Source organism: Polypterus senegalus, chromosome 3 (assembly GCF_016835505.1).
Source record: "Polypterus senegalus isolate Bchr_013 chromosome 3, ASM1683550v1, whole genome shotgun sequence".
Classification (NCBI taxonomy): Eukaryota; Metazoa; Chordata; class Cladistia; order Polypteriformes; family Polypteridae; genus Polypterus; species Polypterus senegalus.
In genome coordinates, this window is record NC_053156.1 from 165,836,687 (window position 1) to 165,856,783 (window position 20,097).

The following is a 20,097-nucleotide window of genomic DNA, read 5'->3' on the forward strand; positions in this document are numbered from 1 at the left end:
ATATATATATATATATATATATATATATATATATATATATGCATGTATGTATGTATGCATGCATGCATGTATGTGTGTGTGTTTGTGTATATATATGACAGCAGCAATCCAAGCTGTGAGAAAACAGTAAAAAGGAGGCGTGTCAGGCGTCGTGGTACATTTTCTGATGCAGCTAGGCGAAAAAACTTTGTGACGCTGCCGCAAATACACAAAACAATTACTTTGACAATCATGTTACATTATTTTTAAAATGTTTCCTTTTCTTTTTCATAACTTCTTTAACACACTACTTCTCCACTGCCAAGCGCGGGTATATATATATATATATATATATATATATATATATATATATATATATACACAGATAGATAGATAGATAGATAGATATGAGAACAACACTCATATCAATGACAAAACAATTACATTAACAATCTAACAATTACACACTACTTCTTACTGAAGCCTTGGTATTCTGCTATATATATATATATATATATATATATATATGTATATATATATATATGTGTATATATACATGTATATATATATATATGTGTATATATATATATATATATGTGTATATATATGTGTATATATATGTATATATGTATATATATATATATATATATATATATATATATATATTTATATATATATATATATAATGTGTATATATGCCAGCAACACTCATGACAATGACAACACAATTACATTGCCAATCATGTTACGTTATTATTAAAATGTTTTCTTTTTCATTACTTCTTTAACACACTACTTCTCCACTGCGAAGCGCGGGTATTTTGCTAGTCAATAATATATTGAACAATCATTATAAAAGTAAAGTTGAATAAATCGGACTCTGCAGTTGCATGAACAAAAGGTAAAGTAACACTTCCGGTTAGCAGAAATAGCCCAAAACTTGACAGAAATCTACGTTTTGTACCTAATATTTGTATGCAAAATTTGGTTGACCTAAGTGAAAGCGTTTTCAAGTTATCACATTTACATACAAGCATACAAAACACATAGACAAATTCCAAAAATTGTATTTTTTGGACTCAAGGAGGTCTAAAATGATCTCGAAATGAAATTTTTGGAGGATTCCAATACTTTCCCTATACTTCGTATCCGAGAAAGTAAAAAAAGACTTGATACAAAAAGGACTCATTTAATAGGTCTGTTTGCACAACTATACCTGAATATTAAAACAAAGACTCACCCCATCTAATCTCTGACAAAACTGTCATTAACTGTATACTGCCAGCCCATAAAAATGCATTAGAAGGATGTGAAAAGTGACACCCTAATACACAAAAAATCTGGTTACAAACTGCTCCTTTTATTTCCAAGCCCAACAACTACACTTTCACCCCAAGAAAAAGTGAACCAAAATATGTAACCATTCATTATTCAAGAGTACTAAAATGCCGACACAGAAGCAAAACTAGGCCAACAGACCCAACAGTACAGTAATGGACTCATTAATAAACAGGGGACACCAATTTCAATATATCATCATTAGAATTTAGGTACCAATTCCCAAAAATGGGCCAGAAAGGACATACCCAAGCTAGGACTTTAAAGATAAGTGAAGCATGGCCCATATTTGGTAGCTCCTATCTCTGATGTGATTTTGCACATCACTTCCACGATCAGCCTTTTTCTAATTTTGAATGGTTAGCTTTTTATCTTAATGAAGAAAAGTTACCGCAACACTCTTCACAACATAGTTTAAGATAGTTTTTCCTAACCCACTGCCTTTTTTGTTTTGTATCTACTAGTGTACCAAGAGCAGACTTTTATACACATTTCCCCCATCTACACTTAAATCCCAGATCCTTTAATATTGTTGCATGCTAAGGTGCTCCAATTAATGCAGACAGAAAATAAATGTTATTATGCTGATTTTCCTTTATTATTATAAAACTTATAAACTTATAAAAACTTTTTCAGTGTCATCAATGCACTTGACTACTTCAGCCAACATGTTGTTGCCACACAGAGTCTCAGTCCTAAGAGGCTGCTGGTTTGATACAAAATACCTAAAATAAGGAGGTGCAATTAAAAAATATTCTGGCCACCTTTAGAAAATTTTTACTGCATTCGCAAAGGAGAAAAGTGACCCCACTTAGTTGAGTGCCTTCTGTTACTTTTTGGAAAAGACCACACTACAACATGTTTGTTTAAAAACTCAGAAATGAGTCTACAATAGGCTGACCCGCCTTTTAAGGACGACCGACTTTTAAGTTGAACACTTCTTAAGGCAATTCATGAAATATGTAGATCAATTTGATCTATACGACCTCACATGGCAGCAAACACCACAAAACTGCATAGATGGCAGAAAATAAAATGACTGCAGTTAGCGAGTTTAACCAAATATGGGAAATTTTGGCTGGGCTTTATATGTGCATTTGAGGTAGTGTTGTGTGAACCCAGTTAACTTTTTTTTGTATGCACAGTGAATCACATTTTTTGTAAAGGACTGTATTTCCAAGTGTTGCTTTGGTTTCCAGGCAGCAGTACTCATTCACCAGTAAATGAGTGCAATGCAAACTAAAAAAAAAAGTAAAATTATGAATAACATTATGAAATACAGTGCCAGCACAAGTTGCTCATAAGGATTCAAGTTGTTTTTCATGCATGATTTTACAGCCCAATACAAGATGGCTACGCAGATGCTTCAATTTTATATGGGGCACCTTTGTGAGATTTTCATAGCTGGTACATTTCCAAAACAATTACCGTTATAATTTTTCCTGTTTAGATGGGTAAGCTTTTGCTCTTGCTGTTGCCTCTGTTACCATAAAGAATTAAAAAAAAAAACACACACACACACACAAGCATACATGCAAGACCAACAGATGTTAACTTATGTTCACATATATTTTAATATATTAATTATATATATTAATATGTTAATATTTTAATAGTATTTATAATCTTAATATTCAAGCCTTACTTTTGGGCTAACTTAATAGTACTAATATACATAACATTAACTAGTAATTAAAGCACACAATTACAAACTAGGGTACAATATTCCTAACCAACCATTTTTGTTAAATGGCAGTTAATGTATCATGATTTAGGACTGAGATATAGAATTTGATATTAAGGTATTTAAGATTACACTATATACAGTTACTGAGTATACTGTTTAGCTGTAAAAAGAATAAAAAAAAATTCCTGAAAAAAAAAAAAAAAAATCATTATTCAAGAAAAATATATTTGGCTTTAGGGTATAGAGCTTTGACTCCATGAAATGTGACTTTACTGACTTCACTTTGAATAAATAAAGCCACAAAATTCCTAAAAAGTGCAATACTGAGAAATTGTTATCCTTCACCTATTTATGAAGTAAATTTTTACTACCTGATCTACATGAATGGTATCTCCCGTTGGCCAGCGATGTTTGTTGCTGTAACCACCTAATTGCTCTCCAGCCTGCCTCTGGAAGAAGTAGCCCACAGTTGCATCATCCTGGGAGCGACCACTAAGAGCTGGTTGCATTCCTGGTACATTTGTCATTGCAGTTGGAGGCATGAGATGTAAACTTGAATCTCCACCTAGTGCTTGTGAAAGAGATGTAACACCTGTTCCAGGGCTAGGGCCAGACCCAGGGCTGGGGCCAGGCCCACTACCTGCACCAACAACACTACCAGTTGGAACTCCAGCCATGCTGACATCACTAGTATCCTGAGAGCCATTTGCATGCATCATTCGGGTCTCCTGCCAGATCACTTCATTCATGCCTAATATGACACATGGAAGGCTCATTCCACGAAAAAAATCTGAAAAGAAAAAAACAAAAAAAGTAAAGCAAGAAACAGTACACTTGATCTTGTTTCTAAACACAAACAGCTCAAAAGTTGATAACTGAACACTATCTACCAATACCAAATAGAAAAGCATAAGTAAGTTGACCATTAGACTGGAAAATAAACAGCAAACTATTTTGGGCATAGCCTGTACCATAGTATTATGATAGAAGATAGCACACACCATATCACTGCCATAATAAAAAAAAAAACTTATCAAAGCAAATCACAAACATGCATTAGTTAACTTCTGGACTTCATGTTCAGATCTTGTATTACTGAATTATTAAATGAGAACAAGCACATTATAAATATCAAGCTTTTGAAACAGTATGCAGATCCAGTACACCCAATGCCATACTCAAACACTCAAACCACTCACTGAATACCACAAATTGTTAATCATATTACCAAAAGCAGCGACACCACAGATAATGAACATAAATCCTTAGACCAGGCATGTCAAACTCACTACCATTGGTGGGCCGCTTCGACTGCCATACGTGCATCAGCGGGCCACACTGTAACAAATACTATTATACTCTTATACAAAGTTACTGTAGCTTTCTTTCCAATACTGAAAACTGGAAAAAGTGTAACACTTAAAGTTTAAAGAAAAGCAATTTATTTCCATACAATCTTCTCTTAGCTAGGTCCTTATATAGGAGTCTTACAGTCTGATATCTATTTCTTTTGTCCCGACACTTGGCATCTCGTTAGTAACCAGTTCATCAATATCAGGCTTGAAATCTTGTGCAGCTACAACCATTATGAGGGATGAAAGATGCTCGACAGTAAGTCTTGAGCGGTGTGGGGTTTTGGTAGCTTTTATTAATGAAAACAATTGCTCACAAAGGTAAGTGCTTCCGAACATAAACAGTACTCTCAATGCCAACTTACGGATCTACACATATGAGGGTGGCAGGTAAGTATACAAGCCTGGCACACCAACTTTGTTGCATTTTGCCTTCAGAATAGAATCTGACTGCAATTCAATCAATTCCATTTGGATATTCTCAGGCATATTCTCAACGTTGTAAGAGTATGGTGACATAAACAGCACAAAGTCCTGTTCGTGTGAACTGAAATCACGAAAACGCTCACTGAATTCATTGTTCAGTAATTCAAGTTGGAAAACAAATTCTCCAAAAATCAAATTTTACTTTACTAAGCTTACTTCAAAGTTTATATTGTAAAATAAGCCAATATGCAAAAAGCCCTCTGACCTACACTAATTTTACAACTCAAAATCACAAAAATTTGTTAAATAAAACTTTTCACGTCCACTTCAGATCTTCAGCTGTACCCTGCACTAACTGTTCGTTACAATACTAGCACAAAATTACATAAAACTAAAGCAAAAAAACATTAAAATATCCATCCACCCTCTTCCGCTTATCCAAGATCGGGTTGCAGGAGCAGCAGCTTGACCAGAGATGCCTAGACTTCCCTCTCCCCGGCCACTTTTAGCTCTTCCGGGGGAATCCTGAGGCGTTCCCAAGCCAGCCGAGAGACATAATCCCTCCAGCGTGTCCTGGGTCTTCCCCGGGGCTCCTCCCGGTTAGACATGCCCGGAACACCTCACCAGGGAGGCATCCAGGAGGCATCCTGATCAGATGCCAGAGCCACCTCATCTAACTCCTCTCGATACGGAGGTGCAGTGGGTCTACTCCGAGTTCCTCCCGGATGACTGAGCTTCTCACCCTATCTTTAAGGGAAAGCCCAGACACCCTGTGGAGGAAACTCATTTCAGCCACTTGTATTCACGATCTCGTTCTTTCGGTCACTACCCACAGCTTATGACCATAGGTGAGGGCAGGAACGTAGATCGACTGGTAAATAGAGAGCTTTGCCTTATGGCTCAGCTCCTTTTTCACCATGACAGATCGATGCGGAGCCTGCATCACTGCGGACACCGGACTGATCCACCTGTCGCTCTCCCGCTCCATTACGTGAAAATATAAGTTATTACTACTCATGATGGTCAGTTCTACCCAGTGGCCAGTCTCAGCAGCCCAGCCAGTAGTATGGCCTGCCAGGCTGCTGCAGTCTAGCACTTCAGTTGCGACGTCGTGGCTCATTAACTTTCGTCAAGGCCCCCTGGGGGTGTGGGCAGTGTCATGGGGTATCAAAGAGCTGACGCCGCAGCCGCAACTATACTAGCAGATGACATTTCCGGTACCGTAATGCCATGGGAAAACGCACTTTTGTCAGAAGGCGGAATTAAGAAAAGTCAATAACTAACACTGAAGATGCAGAATGATTCAATCACAGACGATAGTAATCATTTTGTACAAGTTTAGTGCTAACTAGGATCTGTCATGTGGGCCGCACAGATTTCTGTTGCAGGCCGTGTGTTTGACATGCCTGCCTTAAGACTATATGCCACATTACCTTTGCCTGCACTCTTTGAATTAAAAAAATAATTGCATTGAAACATAGTTCATTGGCTGTATGTTAGTGCAACCCAAACAGGTTTTGTAAAGGAACTGAATTGACTGAATAAACAGATGCTCTTGCTCTCGTTGTTTTTGTCAAAGTTGATTAAAAAAATGTCTGTTACACGTACTAGGGCTGAATGATTTGTGGAAAATATCTAATTGTGATTTTTTGACAGATACTGCAATTTGCCTGGAGATAAAATTTTTTAAAGTCAAACTTCACTTCAATATTCACTGTTTAATTAATTTAAAACATGATGAAGCATTACCACATGAGATACCATCGCAATATCAACTGCGCAATATTTTTAATGGAAGGATGACGTTTGTAATATATTTTTTTTTTAAATTGCCATAGAACAAGCAAACAAAGTACAGTTATCACAAAGGCTGTGACTTGTGGCTCAGGAGCAGCATCTAAATATTACACAACCTGTAATCAATACAACATTATTTACTGATATTCGGAATTTAGCTTATAAATTGACAATCAGAGTTATCATTAAATTATCATTAAATATTATAACAGAAACTGAATATAAATATAGCACAAATTATCTAAACATTGCACATTTAAATAAAGCATTTAGGTTCAGATAACAAGAATTTAACTTTTGAAGTTTTTTTCACAAAGGCTGCCACTATAAGATATAGTTCAGAATAAACAAGCTCTTATATTTATATTCTACACAAAAGAAGCTTACATACAGTAATACTTGTTTCTCTGAAATCTCTACTTCTCACTACTCATTGCGGTCTTTACAGATTTTTTGCCAAGTAAACCAGCATGTTAAACTTTACTGGCTTCAGTCATGAATGTTGACAAGTGACTACATTTTCCCAAGCATTAAACAGTCTCACTGATGGCAAGCTTGTGGCTGGTATGCACAGGAATTTGCAAGCCAGTTTGCTCAGCATCAGAAAGTTAACATTGTGTAGTAGGGCTGTCAAATTAGAAAAAACTAAGGTTTGAATATTCAAGCTAATAATAAGTTAATATTCCAATAGAGTCTAGCCAAGGTTGATGATTCTGAGCATTAAAGGTACACTTGTACATGCTTTTTTATACTTTACTATTTTGGTAATGGCTGCAGTAGTCATCAACATCAAAAAAACATTGTGGTACCTGGGCAACTGTTTAAAAAAAGAGCCATCAAAATACCAAACAGCTGCACCACAATCTTGTTTTTGTCCACTACAGATGTCCAAGTATAAACTGCACAGCCTGTCTGGGACAAAAGCACAACCTTATCCCTAAAAACATTTGCTCAACTCTTCCAAAAGACAGGTCCTGTACTCTCACAAAAAGTGCATTTGACCTGGGCTCCACCACAGCACTGCTTCCCATTCCTCATACTTGTTCACTCAGTACCAAGCCATGTTACAATACAGCTGGGGTCCTACACATTAAACATTGTCATAAGCGCATCATGCTTTGCAGTCTCACAAGCAAGTAAAAAAAAATAATTATAAGCAAGGCATACTGCCAACTGTGCCTTGTAAGGATTTGCACCCCCCTTTGTGGCTGCTTTCATGCCTCACTGTTAAGGATCAAAAAAACTAATGGCCAGCCAATTAGTAAGACCACAACAGTTTAAAAATAGTGAATAAAGTAAAAGAGCAGGCCGATCGAAGGTGGACTTGTTTTATTTTTTTGGAGGAGTTTGCTGCACAGTGTATAGTGGCAAGTACAATTAATACCACAGTACACAGAAAAACAGTCTGTCAGCACATATGGAATCAAGGGTATCAAAATATCAAACAGTAGCAATACTGTAATAAAAGGTGGCCTGAATATTTTCAATTTAATCTCACTGTTCTAGGCATTAGGTGTCAAACCAGCAGCATGGTAAGTCAAAATGTATAACAAAAACTTGTTGCCTGACATGAGGCTTGTTAAAGTGGGGATTTTAAAGCATTATAATAAAAGTAAAATCAAAATTATGAGTTATTTTCCATCTGCTCAATGAGAAGGTCAGGGCATTTAACAGTTATGAGGGATCTTTGACTCAAGAGTAAATGGAACAGAATCAGATGCGAAATGATACTTTCACATCATTGGAGAAGCATTTAGAAAAAATGCTCTGAGTACACCTGTGGCAAACCCATCATCCAAATCTTAAAGGGGGCCTTTGCATTGCCATGGGTGTGCACTAATCAATATGAATTACTAATGTTAAACAAAGGGACCGAATGACACTTTTTGTTTTTTGTTTTTTTTAAACAAAGCACTGATTTCAAAATAAATGCTACTCATGTTTAAAGGGATGATTTGTAACAAGAGGTTGGTGCCACCCTGAGCAGCAGACCTCTCACTCAAATGCCACACAACCCAGTTTACCAAAGAACAGCATTAAGCTGAGGCTTCCAAAATAATGATAAAACCAGCCAATAAATACACTGCAGACTTTAAAATATTAATGAAGATCTAAAGATTATATTAACAACAGATTGGGCATCAGAATAGTGCATTAGCAAGCCATACAGCACATATGTACAACACAGCAGCTATGCAACACATTCCCACACACACCTAGGCACAGAAAGAGATTAAAATAGAAGCTTGCATGGTAACGAGCTCCCTTGGTACAATTTGGTTACGATTGTCCATGCACAGGTCATCTATAGTGATTGAACCTGGCACGTGTTAATCAGTCCAGCTTAAGTTTTTTTTCTGACTTTTTTTCAAGGTGCTATTTATTGGCTGATAATATTGGTTAAAGGTAATCACAGACTCTTTGCGTATCCAAGATATGGTGAAATCTACTGTAAAGATTGAGCAGCCGTTGAGGCCCAGCAAGCTGGGACATTCTTTTTTTAAAAACTGTGTAGATGGGCTAAAAAGCACATACCAAAAGGTTTGAGACTAAGACGGAAGAAACTGGCACCAAGAACAGTAAATGTCTGTTACAATTCCACCAACTAGAACCATAAGTGAAGATTTTAGTTGGTTTGAGGTGAGTGGGCATCTATCAAGATCATATTCTGCACTTGAAGGCTTACAAATGTATAGTATTTTCACCATCACTGAAACAACAAAACAAAATATAAAATTAATTACTTAAATATATATACATGACCATTTTAAATTATAGATTAACATAATATTCTTTTGGTTGTTAAATAGTTACATTGCACCTTACTTCCAGGCTTTGAATCCTTGAAATCAAAGCACTTTATCGAAGGACATTCCTATAGTTACCCTAGACCCCTAAAATAATTTAAGACCATGTATATTGCATATTTAAACAAAAAAATGCCACATTAACTCTGACACAGAATTCACTTTAGATTCTAACATAGAGGCTGCCATAAAGTATATTTGTTAGTATGCTGGTACAGTGAAGTCATGGCTGGATTTGTTGTAGAGAAAAGTAATTTGCAAGTAAAAGAATACACTTTTTTTTTTTTTTTACATTAACTATTATTAAGTTTCATTGCCAATTTTCAGTAAACACAGGTATTTTAAGAGTTGTGTGCAATTTTTCTTGCTGCACTGAACTGGTATACAATTAAGAGTTATGAATGTGTGTGGTCTTGAGTGTAACCTCTTCCTTTTTTGTCTTCTGTACTGGGAGCAAGTTAGCTGCAGACTTGGATTGCTGTTTCTAAACGTATATGTGATGTTTTATTAATAGCTTCCCCTTTCAAATGTAAATTCTGAAATCGCATTGCTTTAGACAGGCCTCCTTCATTTGAACAAGAATGATACGTCTGCACTTTAGGCCTATAACGGGGGAAGCCCAAAACCACCTTCTCAATTTATCAGTATAAAGGTTGAGTTATGAAAACAAGTGTCTGACTAGTTAAATATGAAGAAAAAAAAATGTTAGCACAGATCTTTGTAAATGGTTTTGTCTCTCCAAAACGAATGGAACTGAAAGAGATTTAAGCACAAAGGTCCCACTGCAATATGGAGCACACCCATGGTCAATCTGAAGAACTTGCTCACTATATGATATCTTGCCTAGGACAAAACCCTTCTCTTTCTACAGCTGGTGCAGTTCAATTTTGAAGGTCAGAGAGCCAAGACTTCATTGCCTGCCATGGGCTTCCTCAGCTGCTAACAATTGAAAGTACTCTACTTTCTCAATAAAAAACCTATTCAGTATCATTGTGTCATGTCATTTATTAAGTTCTTGTAGAAAAAGGTGCAAAAATGGGATATCAAAGACATATTTCAGATCATGAAATAAAAGGCAATCGCTGCACAAAATGTTAAAAATATCACCAGTTTTTAACCACAATGAAGACTAGATAACTATACATGAAGAAACAGCAAATAATCTTGTCAATAAACATGACAAATATATCGGGTGTCACAAAATAAAGTTAATCAGCCTTCACAATTTCAAATTTCAGATGAAACCAATCAACATCACAATATTCCAGATGTCATTGTGTACAATTCTGGTTTTTCCAGATCGCCATCTTGTATTCACAGAAATTGCCTTTCTGTGTTTCTCTTTAATGGAAGAGAGAAAGCCTTTCTTTTCACATTCAAGCTGCTGTTACAGTTCAGCTCCATTCCTTCAATCATCCAGAAAAGATAGTCAGCCCAAGACTCTACAATCATTAGCAGCCAAAGATGGATTTCTAGTATAGCCAAAATCTAGCATTCTCCAGGTACACAAAATGTCATAATGATAGAGAACGTGGAGCAGTGAACACTCAAAATTTCTGCTGCTTGCTAGTTGCTACTACATTGCTTCTAATGTTGTTGAATTATGAACAGAATACCACTGCTAAGTGTGTTATAGTAGAAACTGGAGCAAGAGAATGAACTAAATATTGTTCATCCTCATTATTTATTAAGCAAAAAATCAAAATACATAAAACAAAATAATGAATAAGAAAATGCACAACTAATCAACACTCAATTATAAAATTCTTATCAACCAGGGATTTACAGAAACCAGTTTTTTGGCTTTATGATTGAAAGAACTATACAGTTCTTTAAAAACCTAACCAAGATTAATAAAAATGAAATTTCTGCCCTATCAAGGCAAAATTAAAGTAAAATACTATCGTTACTGACAATTCACTTAAATGCTAGTGTTAGATCAGAAATAATATACATGAATTTATGCATGTTTTGAGAGCACAATGAGGTATCAAGTTAATCAGTAGTGAGTTCTAATCTTTGTAACTTTTTGTGCTTCACATTTACTAAAGCTAATGAATCAAGCTGAAATTGGAAATACACAGAAGAGATATGAAAACAGTTTAGCTTTTATCCTCTGAATTAATAAATTCTACACTTGTGATTAGGTACGTCACAAGAAACAATAATTTCAGTGCCAAATTAATACAAGTTCAGAAAACGTAACAGAAAGCAGTTATTATGTGAAAAAGATATGGGCAAAATCTACATAAGAGAACGACTTACATTGTACCTGATAATACAGCACCACTTCGTTACATGTCAAAATGTAAAACAGCAGAAACCATGTGTGGAAATGATTTGTGCTTAAGACAGGAGAAATTCAGCATGTGGTTGTGCTTATTATTTAAAAAAAAAAAATACATCAATAAATCATTTTTTAAGCAATTAGACTCAACAATAACCTAATTTATTTGGAACTCAAAAAATCCACATATCCAAAGAGCAACCTTACAAAGACAAAAGGCAGAATGCGGCATGGCTCTACCCAACTTCCAGTTTTATTACTGGGCAGCAAATATACAAGCGATAAAAACCTGGACACAAATAGAAGAACATACACAGGCTTGGTCCGCAATAGAAGTAAAATCCTGCAGTACTTCTTTATATTCCCTGCTTTGTGCCCCAATAAACACAAGTTATCGGCAATATACTAGATAACCCAATTGTACTTCACTCACTTACAATATGGAACCAATGTAGAAAGCATTTTAAGATGGAGAAGTTTTATCTGTGGCACCTCTGCAAGAGAACCACCTATTTCAACCTTCGCGAACATATGCAGTTTTTAATATCTGGAAAAAATTTGGGATTAACTTGCTTAGAGATCTTTATATAGACAACGTCTTTGCATCCTATGAACAATTACATTCCAAATTTAACATTCCAGCTACACATTTCTTTCACTATCTTCAAATTAGGAACTTTGTTAAATAGAACCTTCCAGATTTTCCTCATCTTGCACCCTCATCCATGCTGGAAAAAATATTGCTCAATCTCAAGGACTCAGACACCATCTCTGCAATATATAAAATTATTTTACAGTCCCTCCCTTTCAAAGATCCCAAAGGACACTGGGAAAATGATCTCTCAATTAATATATCAGAAAAGGAGTGGAAAGTAGCAATGTAGAGAATTCACTCGAGCTCCATACGCGCAAAGCATACAATTATTCAACTCAAAATTATATATCGAGCACATCTGTCTCGTCTAAAACTCTCCACAATGTTTCCAGGGCAAGATCCAACCTGCGAACGCTGCAATCAAGTCCCAGCTTCACTGGGTCACATGTTCTGTGCCTGCACCAAATTAACATTATTGTGGACCAAAATTTTTAATTACCTTTCAGAAAATCAGTAGAAGAAGAGTAAAAAAAAAAAAATGGGCAGGGTTGGCTCTGCAGTTTACAAATGGTTTGCTTTTACTCAAATGTCAGTTCATGTAGTACAACATCTAAAGATAAAACACGTTGCAGCACACGAAGAGACTACCCAAGGACGTGTGGCGTTTGCAACGTGCCTTATGCCTCTCCGGCAAAACAGATCCCCATTAAGCAAGTTTCCATCAAGTATTCACTATTCCATTACATACCATAAGTGTACACAATCAGCTGGAGGATGATGGTAATGCTGCCATGGCTTAATGTATTGAAAAACACACTTCCACCTACTTAACATATGCCTTAAATATACTTTGTCTGTGGTCACCTAACTAAACTAACCACTAATTCACATCACACCACATGTGACACGTCTGTATATCCCTTATCCATCTATTTCACATGGACTCTGCACGAATTAGTTACTGACAAGAGAAAGCATCGATATGCAAATACATAATTTGGAACCATTACAAAATGATGCAAATCATAAAATATTATGTATGATATACACATGTACATGTATTATGAGCAGTGTGGTAATTAATCAAGAGCTTTTTCATTCTTTTTATAAAAACACAGAAAGAGAGAGAAAGACATTTATTGAATGGTAGACAGACAAAAGTAAGGCAGGTAAAATACACAATGAAAAACAAAACACAGAAAAATTATTTGAGTTGTTTCTTTGAGGCAAAGGAATTAAGAAATTGTTTCATTTTGAAAAGAAAAAAAAACTTTTTTGCGCTTACATTTCATATTATTGTGAGGTTTTGGACTCTGCATGGAAAAAATATTCTCCATATCAACCAGCTCTAGAGTGACATGAGGAAATGGGGGGAAAAAAAGAAGGGTGCCAATTCCATAAAAAAGCAAAGGGGCCTACGAGTGAAACTTATTGAACAGACAAGTGTTTAGAACAGGTAATAAAATTGGCTGTGAAAAACTGCTAGAGAAAAGAAATCGGGGATCAAGAGAAAGTTCGCAAAATGCATTTTGATGTGATGCCTGGGAAGGAAACAACAGATACAATCATTGCTGTTAGGAAAATCGTAGGAAAATCAGTCAAGGGTAAAGAAGCTTTACTGTGCATTTGTAAATCTGTAGAAGGCAACTGATGGGAGTGCCATGACCAGTGGTGAGATAGGCATTAAGAAAGTTAACTGTGGATGAATGGCTAAATATCGGCAATGATATTAATGTATGAAGAAGCACAAACAGAAGTTAGGACAACAGATGAGCATAGTACAAGGTTTTAAATGGGTGCGGGGGGGCGGTTGTACCAGGTGTTCATTATGAGTGCATTGCTTTTCTTGACTGTTATGGAAATAGCGACTAAAAATCTGTGCAAAGGATTGTCATTGGGGCTCTTGAACCCCATTCATCTTGTTTTGATAGCAAATGTGAAATGGGATTAAACCCAAAGATACTGAAATGAAAACCTAGATTGAAACCCAAAAACCAAGGTCATGGTGGGAGGAGGAGCCAGAAGCATACCAGAGGTGAGTGCATGGTTGTAAAGTGCGAGTGGTAAAAGTGTTTAGAGAATTTAATCCAGTGCACAGACTATTGGAAGTAGGTGCATAAAAGATGTAGTGGTTTGAAGGCCTAAACAAAATACTATTCAACTGATACTAACTTCGGAACTAATAACAGCTTTTGCACCTCAGTACCAGTAACAAAACTGCACCAATGGAAGATTATATGCCTGTAAGTGAAGGCAGTGTTGGATTATCTGAAAAGAATGGCTCTCATTCTAAAAGACAGGCGGTGGTTAAAAAAGATCTGGGGCCTCATATCTAAACGGTGACATACACAGAAATGTTGCGTAAGAACATTTCCACGTTCAAATCGTGATGTATAAAACCTAAACTTGCCGTAAAGCCATGCACATTTCCACGGTAGCTCATACGCTGTTGTATGCAAGTTCTCCGCTCGGTTTTGCAGACTGGCGGCACCCAGCGTCAAAGCAGTGCTACTGTTCCTATGTGTTTTATCTTTTTTTTTCAGATCAACATTACTGACGCGGCTTTATAAATACACTGAAATTAACCACATATTGTTTATTAGTTTAATGCATTTGACTGTAATTAACCTGTAACAATATAATGGTCCACAGAATGGTCAAACTATTCCAAATACCACTGCTTCTTTAGCGTTGTTACTCTCAATGCACCTTCTTTTTCTTCTTACAGCTGCTCCCGTTAGGGGTTGCCACAGCGATTCATCTTTTTCCATATTACTCTCACTGCACCACTTGGAGCAGCTGATCGGAAAGAGAATTATCGGTATACAGCATCAAGCATACGCTGCCTCAGCCATGCTTCCTATTTGAGCTGCGTCTCACACGGCAAACGCTTCAAAACCTTTCCTGTACGGACCTCGCAGTTCAGAAAGAGTTTCATCCCAAGAGCTCTAAACGCAATAAATCAAGTGCTCCTTGTAGAACAGTTTGTACTTATTTGTACAATCACCTCACTGTAAACTTGCACTACAGTTATAATATTGCACAACCTGAGCCACTTTATAAATCGTGTATTTACATATGATATCATTTTTAAGATGAAATGTAGCAAAATGTTTATTATATAATACAGATAAAACTTTAAATTCATTTATATAATCTATATTGTTAATAAATTAAAGGACACGGTGTCGCTACGCAAGCAAAGATCTGGCGCTCCGTTTATGGATTGTTCCTGCCTCGCACTGTATGCTTCACTGGGACTAGCGTGATGGATAGAATAATTAAACATGTACTACAAAGATAGTTCAATGTTCCTTAAAAGTTCTGAAGAATTGCCGTTATAAGCTTACAGATGGCTTAACGTCTATTTCTATTACAGAGCTGATTGTGTGGCAATTGGTTACTTGGAGAAAGAAAAGGAAGGACAGGAATAATAATAACAATAAATGACTTTATCGAAGGTTGCGCACAATCACTGCGCCACCATGTTCCCATGTTTAATAACATGCTTTGACTCCTATCATCATGAAAATTATATCAAGTATACATCTCAGCATTTTAATTATTCAGAGAGCTGTAATATTACGAATGTAATGGATTCTGTGTCCTGTCAGAGGAAGACTAGGCACAGAAGCACATAGTGATTCACACACAGAGTACATTGAAGATCAAATACAAAACAAAGCATTTAACGTGCTACTTTAGTTACAATGGGATTTGAGAAACTAGTTCTACGTTAATGACAAAATAAACTACGTGATTAAAGTGGAAATTGCGAGATTAAAGTTGACATTTCGTGCTTTTTTTCCCCACTGTGTGCCTATTTTTTTTTCTTTGTACCCTAATAAGCTTTCATATGAAACAGTAGGCTACGACTCGGCTTTTCACAGCGAATTTGATATCTGACAACTTTTTTTTATTTCGGCACTGTGCGACTTTGTGAACTTGAGCTTTCAAGTTTCTCCGACATGTTATGTCACTTGATCAACTTCCTTTTCTTATTTATACCATTGTTTAAACCAACAAATACTGTAGTACATTTTTCCTTGTCTCCACTTGGTATTCGCTGAAATTGTTCTATTTTTCCTCGTGGTTTTGCCATTGCCTTTTCATAGAACACTGAGCTCAAGGGCTATTTATATTGATTTATATATTCAAAGAGGCATAATTCTGGGAGGAGATGGGGCGGGACAACAGGCACGTGCATTAATTTCCACGCTGACTGGGATTTATGTAGCAGAAGAACGTGGAAGTTGGCGAACGCACAGATTTATGCATCTGGATTTTTTTTGTGTGTAAGTACATTTCCGCTTTTGTGCATATGTCATGTTATAGCGCGAATTCTATGCACGACGTTATGCATGAGGCCTCTGGAGAGCAACTGTCCTGGATAAAGCCAAAAGAAAAAAAAAAAAAACAGTAACTAAGATATTTTATATACATATACACACATACACATATTCTGCTTCTCACTTTCACCAAAGAGCTGCTATGTTCATATGTATAGTGTATTTGAAGCAATAGCACTTTGTATCTGTTCAAGTTCTCATCAGCCATATATCTCCCTCACAAGTGTAAATGTAGCATATAGAGCAAATAAAAAGTAAAACAAGACATTAAATTAACAAAAAGCATGGGGTAGTATTAGGTGTTAGCATCACAAAATACAAGACCCATCTCACCTGCTTATACTTTTCATTCTCTATCACTAAACATAAATAAAAAAAAAAATTCAGAAAAACAGAAATAAACCACTTCATACAACGAATATATTATGATGAAGGTATGGTAAAGATAACTGATGGAAAGATGAAACTGTGGAGAAAGGAATAAAGTGCAAGTGGTCTCAATCAAACCACCTTAACTGTGAAACATGACGGCATGGCCTCATTCCATACTTGTTTAATGCCACAAGTTTTACAATCTAACTAATGACAGTAGCAACTTAATGACTTCACAACCGTATACAATTTGTTGCATGTGAGAACGAAATAAGTAACCAAAGTCACTGGGTGTCCTAATTATACAGAAAATTCATGGCCCAGTGCCATCTACTTGCTAAACAATGCTGCTGCTCAGGGAAAACATGTAAAATGCAGCAGACACTAAACTGCCTCTTAAATATTTTTCACTGACTGTGAAGGACAGTGAACTTAGAAACCATCTGAAACAAAACAGCACATGCTGCAAATGGATATGTTTTTATCTGAGGCACTGGCCAATCAACGGAAAAGAACAAATTAAGATTTCAGCAATATCAGTGGGTCATGGGTTTGAAGCAATTAATGTATGTTCAAAATATTTTTCACAACATCAAATCTCAATAGATTTCTTCCCAAAAAGCAATTGTGATATCACCTCCCAATACCAAAGGGCACTGCACAACAGTAGCATTTTTGCAATCATTTTTAAGACAGTTACAAACTGTCCAACTAGATTACTCTGTCCAGCTACATGACAAGACTAATCATATACCTTTGAAAGAACTAATAACATGACCATTCTAATCTTGAAAACTTAAAATTGCCTTTGCAAAATTTAACAATATACAAAAATATTTTAGAAAGACTTTGTGCTGTATCCCTATAATTGATGGCAGAGATGTTTATTTTACTCATCGGAAAATGTAAGGTCTAACACAACAGTGACACAAAAAAGATCCCATGCAACACTGATCCAACCTCAACACCAGCTAATGCAATACATGGATTTGAGGAGAGGTGTAGAAACTGGGCAACATCGGGTGCAAGGCCATAACAAACCAATAGTTCCAAAGTGGAATAATATTAATGATGATGAAGAAGCGAGTTTAAGGTGTGTTTAGCCGTTATTCTGTCACCTTTGAATAGGCCTGTCAACTTTTCAACAGGTTGCAGCATACTTAAAAGGCTGTCCTGGCAACGCTTACAAATACTGTATCTGTTCTTTACTGGTTGAACTTATCCAGAACACGGGATGCCTCAATGCGAAGGCCAGTACAATGAGGAAGCTCACTTTCACAGCAACCCAAAGCCCACGCGAATCATTGCTGGCACTTGCAGTGGCGCGTCCATTCTTCACGTGACTTCCACCTCGTTGGTTGTATTTATACCTGTCTTCATCTGTATAATCTACGGGTTATAGGTTTGCGGCAGATATCGCTTTTTTTTTTAAGCACGACTTTAAATCCAGATTTCCCACAAAAATGTGGATCACTTGGTGTGTATCCTTTAAATTCGTTCCACGTTTTTACTCTGAACACTCACTTATTTACAGATACAATAACACACACAACCCGTGTCCGTTGTGAAAATTCACCTCTTTGATTAAAATGTAAACATTACAAATACATTTTACGTCAAAGACAAACATGGTGTTTGCAATATAAACTGTACATGCAATCAAACTGTAAAGAAAACCTACACTCCTTCAGGGCAGCCCGTCCGGCCTTTCTGAACAACCTTCTGTTTATAATTAGGCTTGAGAAACATCCCCGACCTGGCCGGATATCTCTAGCTTTTATGTTAGCTCCATCAATTCCAGGCAAAGCACAACAAAGCGAAGCTGCTAACTCGTGCTGAGCGCTCAGGCCACGACCATCGCTGCCGAGTTACTGACACTAACAACATGGCCCCCCTCCTCGCCTTACACACAAGGCCCTCGTCGCCAAACAAAAGGAATTAAAACAAGCGACTTCGCCCCCAATCCCTAACAGCACTCACCCACTGACGTGTCATTCATCGAAATAAAAATAAAAGAACAAAAAAAGGCGCGGTGGTGGTACTCACAGGTAGTGCAGCCAGATGGCGAGGAGTTCTAATCTCTTTTACGTTATATAAAACATATGCATAGGTGTACGAATCGGACTCTGGGAATGACTTGGTGCGTACGTGCTTCTGATTTGATTTTGTATTTCCTGGTCCGAACAGATGGCTGATGATCTTGTTAAATGTTTTGGGATGAGTGTGTATGGGCGCACTGTGATCAAGCTTCACCGAAACCCTCCCACCCCTCTCCACCTCGCCTCTCCTCTGTTCTTGTCAGGGACCGAACACTATAGCCTAGCCCTGAGAACATGGCGAAAACGAGAGAGGGACGCAGGGGGGAGGTGGCTTAGCGGAGGAGGAGGAGCGTTTGATTACTACTTTTAGTACCCACTCACGTTCAAGCGTGCGATTAACGTATGTGCCCCACGAGGTTGCTCCCTGTTTATTTTGATGCACAGACATCGTCGTCTTTTATCTCTAGGATTTAATAAAAGGCAGTAACTTTGTATCTAACATAAAGAGGGTTGTCGCGCATATTTTACATCATACTTCCTCCGAGTGTTACCCGCGTTCGGAAGCACTTTGTTGTAATGAAGTGTGAAGCTCTTCTCTGATTGGGTCCTCGCTTTCTAGGAAGGATCCCCCGCCACCACCACCACCACTTTTTTGGTGATTTTTTTTTTGCGCATGTTCTTGCTGCTTCAGCACTTCCTTTTCCCCTTTTTCTGAAAGCGTTGCTGAGCTGATTCGCCAGCGTCAGGTAGTGTTTTGGTAGTCAATACAATTATTTTGTGTGTTTCTATATACAGTATTAAAACTGGTCAATGTATTATATTGAAGCATTCATCTTTGTTTGTATACATACATCAGGCAAACAGTGTTACTCTGGCATATTTTGGGTTACTTTTAGGTTATTTCTGTATGAGACGATTTTTATGAAGCCTGTGCTAGCCATTGCTATTTATGTCTGTTGCATATTTGCATACACAGGATGTAGCACAGAATGCTGTAAAAGAAATAGTTACAAGAATTTAAAAACGAATTAGATAAGAACAGAAATGAATAAATAACATACAAAAAATA

General features: G+C 36.8%; 1 protein-coding gene across 11 annotated transcripts in view; it reads right to left on the reverse strand.

Moving 5' to 3' along the window:
- LOC120525680 (pumilio homolog 2-like) overlaps positions 1–19,336 on the reverse strand; it is a 255,653-nt gene extending 236,317 nt beyond the window's left edge. For 9 of the 11 annotated variants that reach the window (XM_039748184.1, XM_039748189.1, XM_039748185.1 and 6 more), the window contains exons 1-2: positions 19,036–19,336; positions 3,376–3,794 (exon numbers count right to left, since the gene is read on the reverse strand). In XM_039748184.1, the coding sequence (XP_039604118.1) occupies positions 3,376–3,780 (405 nt within the window). In that variant the 5' untranslated portion in view covers positions 3,781–3,794; positions 19,036–19,336. Of the gene's footprint in view, positions 1–3,375; positions 3,795–18,670; positions 18,830–19,035 lie in introns of those variants that run through there. The other 2 variants (XM_039748183.1, XM_039748192.1) reach the window with 2 other exon arrangements.
- Between the last annotated feature and the right edge of the window lie 761 nt (positions 19,337–20,097).